The 9565-nt window shown below is 33.7% G+C and overlaps 1 protein-coding gene across 7 annotated transcripts; it reads left to right on the top strand.

Annotated features, from left to right (window-relative positions):
- The first annotated feature begins 3692 nt into the window (after positions 1–3692).
- Positions 3693–9269, top strand: LOC140881958 (uncharacterized). Of its 7 annotated transcripts, none has more exons than XM_073287648.1 (9): positions 3699–4157; positions 5991–6102; positions 6773–6934; positions 7038–7143; positions 7285–7488; positions 7781–7946; positions 8178–8503; positions 8720–8809; positions 8932–9269. In XM_073287648.1, exons 2-9 carry the CDS (start codon positions 6088–6090, stop codon positions 9000–9002), a joined length of 1140 nt encoding a protein of 379 aa, XP_073143749.1. In that variant the 5' UTR covers positions 3699–4157; positions 5991–6087; the 3' UTR covers positions 9003–9269. The 7 variants fall into 7 exon arrangements, with proteins under 7 accessions (XP_073143750.1, XP_073143749.1, XP_073143752.1 ...); XM_073287651.1 differs by lacking the exon at positions 3699–4157 and adding an exon at positions 6498–6624; XM_073287652.1 differs by lacking the exon at positions 3699–4157 and adding an exon at positions 6527–6624 and having other exon boundaries at positions 5999–6102.
- The last annotated feature ends 296 nt before the right edge of the window (positions 9270–9565 follow it).

Raw genomic sequence — 9565 nt, 5'->3', positions numbered from 1 at the left:
CATTTAGAGTGTGAATTCCCAAATTTCTCCCTGCCTGGCCTTTTGATGTGAGAAAAGCTCAAACAACTAACCTTATGGCCTACATTTAATATTCCTTTCCTTCAACCTTTTCTCCTCCTTTTGTTCAGATCTGGAAAAAGGAACCGAGCGATTCAAAACTTTTTAATAAAATAAATAATATTATCATTATAATTATTTTCATTTGGACTTATATTCTTTCACCAGAAGCTACCCTTTTGCAATCCGGTTCATATTTCAATGATTGATCGGTCAAAACGGGTTAGTATTATATTATGAATCGTAACAAAAATTTTTTGTCAATTTAATCCGTTTATTTGGCGGATGATTCAATCCAACGGCTTAGCCCATTTTGATGATTTTAATTGGCATCGAAAAGTAATTTTATTCAACCTTTGTTAATTTAATTGGTTTGACGGGTTAATGACTAAAGATATCTAAATTTTTATGCTATGTTTTCCAATGTTTATGCGTTAATAATATAATATACTGTAGGAGATCAGGAAACTCTCGTGACCTTTGGAACGTGAATAAATATATTAGGTTCTTTTATTCTTTATGCATGTATAGACTTTATGTGTTATTTGGATTCAAATGTTAATAAGGGAAAAACCAATTTTTCTATCGGCGGCTAGAAAAAAATATTCCACTCGTCGAATTTGTAAGGTTTTAACTATTTAATTACAAGATATCGTATACTTTTAATCATTAGGTCATTTTCATCACATATCCTTTATTTTTCATTTTCTATCTTTCAAAATATGGGTCTCTAATCTCTATTTTCAAAAAATTTCTCTAATCCATATCTTCTAAATATCAAATACTCCACTATTCTATTCTTCTTTTTTTTTTTTTTTAAACAAACACACATATATATCAAAACAAATTTAAAATTTTGAACACTCAGATCAAGTAAACAAATATTAGAAAAATAAAATAAACGAAAAAACAAAACAAAACAAAATGACCATGTTGTCATAGAATTTTATTGTAGCCCATTATAAACACATTTCAAATCTTTCATTTTTCTCATTTAAAATAAAAATATCACATAAAACCTTTTCTATAATAGATGAATTCTTTATTATAGAGGACGGTTGAAAATGCTTTTAATGAATGTCTCAAATTGACTCATAGGCGAAAGAGTGTCTAAGGAGTTCAACAAATCATTTAATTAATATATTAATGTCGTCATTACTTCAGTTATTAACCTCAATACTAATTTACCCGCCAATCTTATCTCTATATCTTAATATTTTTTTCATTATTGATATTCTGTATATATGCTTCAATATTTATCATGTATCGAGTTCTCATGCATTGAGAAAAAAACTAATTAACGTTTTTTATATCATATACACACTTCCTTTTTACTCACAATGATTTCTCAATTTATTCAAAAAACCAATAATGACGGAGTTAACTCATTCATCGAAGATTTCATTGCTGACTCGTCTTATGAAGTGTGCGAACGAACTGAACATGTTCGTGAGCTTTACGAACCCGCTCGATAAATATTTGATTTGTATTCGAGCTTATCGAACTCGAGCCGAATTTGAACATGTTCGAACTTTTTTTCAAGTCGAGCTCGAGCCAAAATTACTCTGTTCTATAGTTCGCGAATAGTTCGCGAGCCTTAATATTTAATTAATATAATATAATTATATAATAAAATATATACATTTCAAGATTTTTGAATCATAATATCCAAATAGTTCACGAATAGGTTCGAATATTTAGAACCGAACTCGAACTTCATTTCGAGCCGAACTCGAGCCAAAATATTTGAAATTATCGAACTTCGAATCGAACTCGAACTCGAATTCGAGCCTTAAAATTTTACCATTATTTGACTCGATTCGGTTCGTTTACACCCCTACTATGAACGTTTCATGCATAAGTTCGAATTTTATTTTGCAAAAGAGATTATCATTCATGTTCATCATCATTTGACGGAATGAAATGAATCAATGATGAATGATATTATTACGTTCATATACATCTTCACATTCACACTCAATTTCTTTAAATCTAATAAGCTCATTTCATACATCTTAATCTAACTTAAGCATCGGAATAACGACGCCGGAGAACCCTCCGGCATCCCACTGACGAATTTTCTTGTTTCTGGTATGTAGAGAAACTTCACGACGAGGCGAGAAAGCTTGCTGCTATTTTTATCCCTGGGTCATACCCACTTCGGATACCCATTTTATGATAATCGCATCAGATATATATCATATAAATGACAAATCAATTTATATGAATAAAATGATGATTTATTACTATAATAATTTATCGAGCTTGAACTAAACATGTAACGAAATAAAAAAAATAACCATCAACTAATGCTTAGGTAGTCAAAATTTACTTAATGACTCGCAAGCTTCGTTGAAGCATCCAGATGCGAAACCACATGTGGTACCATATTGTAAAGAAAATTTCATATGACATATGAGGAGCTGCAACACGCCAAATTGATTTCATCCAAAAGAGGTCACTGTCTAAAAGCAAGTCTCCAGAAAAAAAAAAAGCCAATATAATAGGAATGGCTGTATGAGAATTTTCATGTTTTAAGAGCAGGGATTGGCTTGGGAAGGGTTAAATATGATTAATTTAATTTTGTATGGATTAGTGTTTGGTTTGAGTAATGTGATAAATAATATATAGATAAATAACATAATGTAATATAAAATAAATAAAAAAATAATAGTTAACATAATATTTGATTTGATTGATAGATTATAGTTTATTTGATTTGATTGATTAAATTTTATATAAAAATGATAAATTACCATTTTATGTTTTTAAGAATAAATAAAATATGAATAATATTATTTATAATGATAATATAGTAATTTAAATTCAATGATTTGATTGATATAATATAAATAATTAATGATTTGATTGATGTAAATAAATAGTTACTAAATAAATAAATAATATGACGAGAATAACGCGAGATTGAATATTATATGTTATACATATAGTAAACTTGAAAAGTATAAATTGGGTGAATTGAGATTCGTCTTAACTCCAAATAAGTTATGATTGAAGACATAAGTTATGATTGAGTTTTCGTGTAAGAAAAAATTAGTTATAAGTCTATGAGCTGACATATTTTTTCATTTCAGTTCACTGAACTTAAAAATAAAAAATAAATTACAGTCATGTACCCAAATTAAGTTGAGTACTGATACAGTGATATTTAATTTAAGCTACATGTGCCTAATATATATATATGTGTGTGTGAGAGAGAGAGTCATATTTTCAGCAATTACTTTATTTGACCCAAAAAAGTGTTAATATTCCATACCTAAAAATTATAATCACACATCCGATTTGATTTGGTTGATACTTGAAATGTATATGTCAATAGATTAATTTTGTTAGATTTTGTTTCTCACGCATGATATAAGTAATATACCCAATTAAAATGTATTTATATCAAAATCTCAAGTAAATTTAAGGAGCTTATACTCAGCAAACATATTCGAAATCTCATGATGTGAAAACTAATCCCGAATTATATTTGATGTTAGAAGCTAAAATCCCCTATCTTCCCCTTGGTCGGACACACTTGCCAACAAAATCAAAATTGATATTCCATTTTTTAATAACTCACATAATTTGGGTCACGGTGCAGATTTCTCGGCCTCTCTCTCTCTCTCTCTCTCTCTCTCTCTCTCTGTTTTTGAAAATTAAATCTCTCTCTCTCTCTCTCTCTCTCTCTCTCTCTCTCGTCTCCATGTCAAACTTATCACAACACGAACACGCGCCACCCTCGCCAGTGACAGCAACAACAAAACCATAATAAAACCTCTCACATGATTCACAGCCACCATTTTTAACCGAAAGCAGATCCTCCATGACTCCGACCAACTTCACCATGGGGAAAAATGCTCAGTTGCTCCACTTCTGTTCCCAATTTTCTTTCTCTTCAATAATATAAGCATACATTTTCTTGGTTTTCGCAATGCAAGCTGAGGCAAACACGATAGAGAGTTCTTGAACTCTCGCTTCTCATATTGAAATTTTAGTCCGAATCTGCTTTTACTTTACTGGTGTTGGATAATTTGTCGATATAATCCTAAAGATTGGACCTTTTCGAGCGGTTGAAGTTCAAGCTGCTTAAAAAGGTACTTTCTTGATTTATTTATTTTAAATCCATGTGGGTCTATCATTTTTCATAATAATGAGAATTGTGCTTTCAAATTCTGTAGATCTTTTCTACTATTTAAGTTATCGTGGATATGGGAATTCTTAGATTTGGATGGATGTATGTTTATGGGTTAAAATTAAAATATACGGGAAGATTTTGCACCCGTTGATGGATATCTGCAAAAGATTGAAAATTTGATGTTTTCAGTTATGTAAGAGAAAATAAATTTGTTTTTTTTGGGTTTTTTCTTCTCTCAGATCATCATTCTTGCTTCAAACATGTTGTGGAAAAACAAGAAATGCTATTGCCTTGATTATAGTGAAGAGTTAGAATATTAATATTCTTGTCTTGTTATAAAGTATAAAATCTTGGTGCTAAACATTGACTGTTGTGGATTTATCAATAAACTGTATCTGCTAAACGTCTCGTCTTTCATGATGAACTGTTTGAATGTAGTAATAGGCCCGCAAGTTTGGCGCGCGCCTGTTCTGGCTATTGGGACTAAATTAAGCTCTCTTGGTTTCTAGCGGAGTAATTTTAGTTGATGGCGGAAGTAAAATGCTCCAACTTTAGGAGGCAAAATACATTTCACCCCTTAGTGTACGAAAACCATACAATATCGAAGACAGCCGACCACCACATGGCTGGACCTTCACTCCCCCCACTACTGCTTGTGGCTAATTAGATGCGCGGAAACTAAGTCATTTTTCTGTCTGTCGACGTTGTAAAAATGTTGCCCGTTTGGAGCTTGTGGTTACAGTGCTGATGGTGATTGTGTGTGTCTGCAATCTCTTTCTGAATGGGTTTGCCGGACATTTTTTGTGTGATGAGCTAAGTTCCTGAGATTTGAAACTCAAGAGGAAATGCGGGAATCAGATGGAATTTGGCTTAGCCGATAAGTAGTGTCCTTGTGAAGGGAAAATATCGAATTTTTATAGCAGTAATTCTTGATTGCGACTTTGGACTTCCTTGAGTTTTCTGGGGAACATGATACGCATCATGGGGTACACTTGAATTTGAGGGTAAAAAATTACCCTTTCTCCTATTTGGGGATTGAAGAGCCCCTTCTGCCTTTTTGTGGCTTATTTGGATCAATACCACCGAAGAGTCTGTAGTGTTTACCGTGGGAAAAGGATAATAATTTGAATCCTATACTTACAATTAAAATTTACCTCCAGCGGAATGAGACTGCTGTAGTTTGAATCCCTAATCTTTGTTGACAATCATATCATGTTGACGGTAAATGACCAGCTTTCGACACACATGGATATTCCTGGTGGTAGATTCGGAAAATGGACTAATGGTCACCTTCAGTCAGCACTAATTTTTTTTCCGACAACGTCAGTCCTCTTTCTCTAATCACAAGTGGTTGTATGTGCTGCATATGAGTAACTCAAACCATCTTCTAGAGATCTGAAACCCAAGATCCTTCAACTTTTTTGCTCAACATGGATTTCGTAGGTTTAATGCAGCATAGTACCTACATGTCCTGTAACACATGTTTCACAACTACGTACAACTTGATATCATTATTGCAATAATTGACCAATTGATTTTCTAGGTGATGATATTTGCTTGTCGGATATTTATATTTGGTTGTGATATGCATTACACTTTTGAAATGATGGTAAAATAAATATAATTTTGATGCCAGATGTATGCTTAAAACCGTTGATTTGTCCTATGATTGGTTTACTAGGCTAATAAATTATGTGTCCGTAATCCTGCGAAACTGAAGACAATAATATTTCAGATAATTTCATGCCAAAATACGAATATTCACTTCTTAGCGACACATTATTTCTTTCAGGTGAAGAAGTGCCTCAGTTTAAAGTGGGTAAAATTAAATACCTTTAAGAGATACAAAAGCTTCATGGAGAGCCATTATCAACTGGCTTTTAGATAAAATGAAGAGCACACAGGTTACTCTTATATTTGAACCCTCCTTTAAGTTTTCTAATGGATAACATTTTCTTTTCCCAACTGTAATTGAAGTTGATTTTTTTTTTTGGAGGAGAATAACTTATGTGTTGCTAGAATTGAATTTTTGTTTTTGATTTCTGGTTTAAAACCATCAGATATGCATTGCCTTTTTTGTATATTCTTCCTGAAAATTGCAGCATAGATTTTGCATTTGGATACTTACCATTTATTCTTGATATCAACACGGGAAGGAGAAAAAGAAAAGAAAATTGAGATGCAAAGGTTAATTGTATATATTTAGTTACAAGAAGATAATGTCTGCATTTTCTTTCTTTGTTTGTGTTTTTCTTCTTTGTGACGGCACATCCATTTACCGTTTTGTTGTTCGTAGCAGATGAATATTGTTTTTACCATGTGATTCAGTTTTCTTCTTCAAGTCTAATAACCAGGCAAACATTGAATGCAAAATGGTTGTTTGAAGCTATAAATTGCCTATAAATGGAGATTTTGCATCACGAAAGGTTAGCTATGGAGTTAACTCTGTATAACTATAATATGGAAAAACATGTTAAACATTTTGCTCATTCTGAATGTCAGTATTTTTAGATCCTTGAAATTATGACTGTTTAGTCTGCTTTTCTTTTGACTGACTTAAAGAACCTTATGCAGGATCCACCAAACACTCGGGACATAAAGCCTACTAATCTTGTTTTAAATGATAGCCAAAGTGAACATCCAAACAATGCCACTGAGACTCCTGTACCAGACTCGGCCTCAGTTTCAGTATCAAGCAATGACAAGAGAAAAGTGTCCCGTGAGGATATTGAACTTGTAAGCCAACTATAAATTTTTGAACCCTTTTTCTTTTAAGTTTTATGCAACAACTTTCATACTGTGGTTATCTGTTTTAATTGATTTAACATATCTACTACAGGTTCAGAATCTGATTGAAAGATGTCTTCAGTTATATATGAATAGAGATGAGGTGGTAAAGACCCTACTTAATCGTGCCCGAATAGATCCTGGATTCACCTCATTAGGTATGTGTCTTTCAGTTGTGATAGAAACCCTTCTGTCAAACATGCGTGATGATTTTGACGCGTATTTCCTTCATCGTGCAAGGATGTTTTCAGTATTATTAACCTTTTTTTTATGCATCCTTCCATTCATTCCACAAATAGTATGGCAGAAACTAGAAGAAGAAAATTCTGAATTTTTCCGGGCATACTATATAAGGCTGAAATTGAAAAAGCAAATTATCTCATTTAACCACTTGCTCGAGCATCAGTATCATCTGATGAGGTATCAAGTGCCTCCTAAGGTTCCCTTGGCTCCTGCGCAGAATGGAATTCATCCAATGCAGAATGGAATCCATCCAATGCCCGGTTAGACTCACCTTTTGGTGCTTTATTCAAGTGTAAAATTATCTGTTCTCTAGTTCATGTCCGTCTAGAACCAAGCTTCTCAGTAATCCTTCCAAGTATTGGTGGCAAGAATTTTAAAATATCTGTTGTTGACCTTTCGCTCTCTCTGAATTGAAAAAAGAAGTGCGGAGTCAAAAAAAAAATGACTTGCCATGAAAACACTTGTCCAAATATTTACACTATCTTATTTAATGGTGTAACATGTTACATTTATATTATCATCAATATTCAATGGTGCTTCTTTGCAGTGCAGTCAACAACTTACCGATGGGATACCCAGTCATGCAGCAGCCTCCAGTTCCTGCTACAGGGCAACCTCATATTGATCCCATGGGCTTTCCCACACCCAACTGTCACATTGTCAATGGAATTCCAGCTCCGGGAAATTATCTTCCGATGCGGATGAATTCTGGAAATGAGTGAGGATTCTCTTTTACTCAGTGTATCCCGAACTCTATTTTTCTGTTTAATTTTTATTGTGGAGAAATTACGGGGGAGACTTATTTGTGATGGTAGCAACTTTTAAACTTGAAGAGGGAGATAATTGTTAGGATCTGACAAAATTAACTCTTTGATACTATTGTTATTTTGGATTATATCACTAATTATCTAACCAAATCTCTGTGCTTATAAACGGATTTTTATTTCAGAATGGTGATCGACAATACTGCTGCTGATGTATCTCCCGTTATGCCACCAAACAACGGACTCTCATCCATGTCAGATTTGCCTGCTAGCCCTACTTCAGTGGCATCAAGTAGCCATTTTCCCTTTACTGCATCGGAAATATCAGGCATGGCCGTGGACAATTCAGCCCTTGATACGGCTTTCACGACGGACGTGGCTGGTTCGGTGGGACTGCAGCTTTCCCAAGACAGCGGAGCTGGGAATTCCAGAGATTCACTCAGATCCTTGGCTCAGATTCCATGGAATTTCAGTCTTTCAGACCTAACTGCAGATTTATCAAACTTGGGAGGTAAATTCTAATATAACCGAACCTTTTGCATGTTCTGAATTTAATTTCGTTCTGTTTGGAACAAGATTTGATGCTCATATGTCACAATAACGTATAAGCATGCAAGCTAAGGGTTTATATACCTGCTATACACGGAACTGCATATTTTCTTGAAACTTCCTAGCTGCAGAGCCTGTCATATTTTTTTGAAACTTTCTACTACATATTAAAATGCAGACTTGGGAGCTCTCGGAAATTATCCCGGATCGCCATTTTTGCCTTCTGATTCAGATATTCTACTCGATTCTCCGGAACAAGAGGATATAGGTAATGCTTCATAGTTTTACTTCACTTCTGACTAAGAATGCAAATGCATGTGAGTTGTGTTTTTTAATTATGGCCCGAAATATTTCATGTTTCTTTTCTCACTTGTTCTGGGCTTCTTGCAGTCGAGGAGTTCTTCGTTGATTCGGATTCTATCCCCGGGCAATGCCAACCGTCGGATGAAGATAAACCTTAGTCGGCCTAATGTGAGAGGAAAACATCTATCTCCATGAAGCTTTGCTCTAAATTTAGTCTTTAGATTGAGGCGATGTACAATGATAATAACTAAATAAGAAATAATAGCTATGTATTATCTATGTTAGGCATTCAGCTAATACAGGCTCATCCGTTGCTCTAGTAGTATCCCGTAATCTTTGATTTATGTATGATGGTTAACGAACATGATGACATCTTTAAAATAAAGATCTTATCATGATGCTATGTCGTATTTTCCAATGATATATTTCCACTCTTTGTTTGATTATTAATGGATTAAACTTCTGATCTCTCGTATGGAAAATTGATGCCTTGTTAAATTTGTGATTTCTACAAAACCAACTACTTTATAATAACTTATAAACCATATTAATTTAATAAATTATATCAAGTAAATCTTATGGGACAGATTCGCTCGAAAAAATGGGTTCGCATCCACCGGGTCGAAGTTAAAAGTCTCTACATTTGATAAACGGATTATCCCTTTGTTGGACTTGGGACTTATACTGTTAGGCCACCAGCCCGTGTCAAGCTTTCTTAATT

Source organism: Henckelia pumila, chromosome 2, assembly GCF_033568475.1.
Source record: "Henckelia pumila isolate YLH828 chromosome 2, ASM3356847v2, whole genome shotgun sequence".
Lineage (NCBI taxonomy): Eukaryota > Viridiplantae > Streptophyta > Magnoliopsida > Lamiales > Gesneriaceae > Henckelia > Henckelia pumila.
Note: the sequence above shows the minus strand (reverse complement) of the source record. Positions and strands in the feature narration are given on the sequence as shown.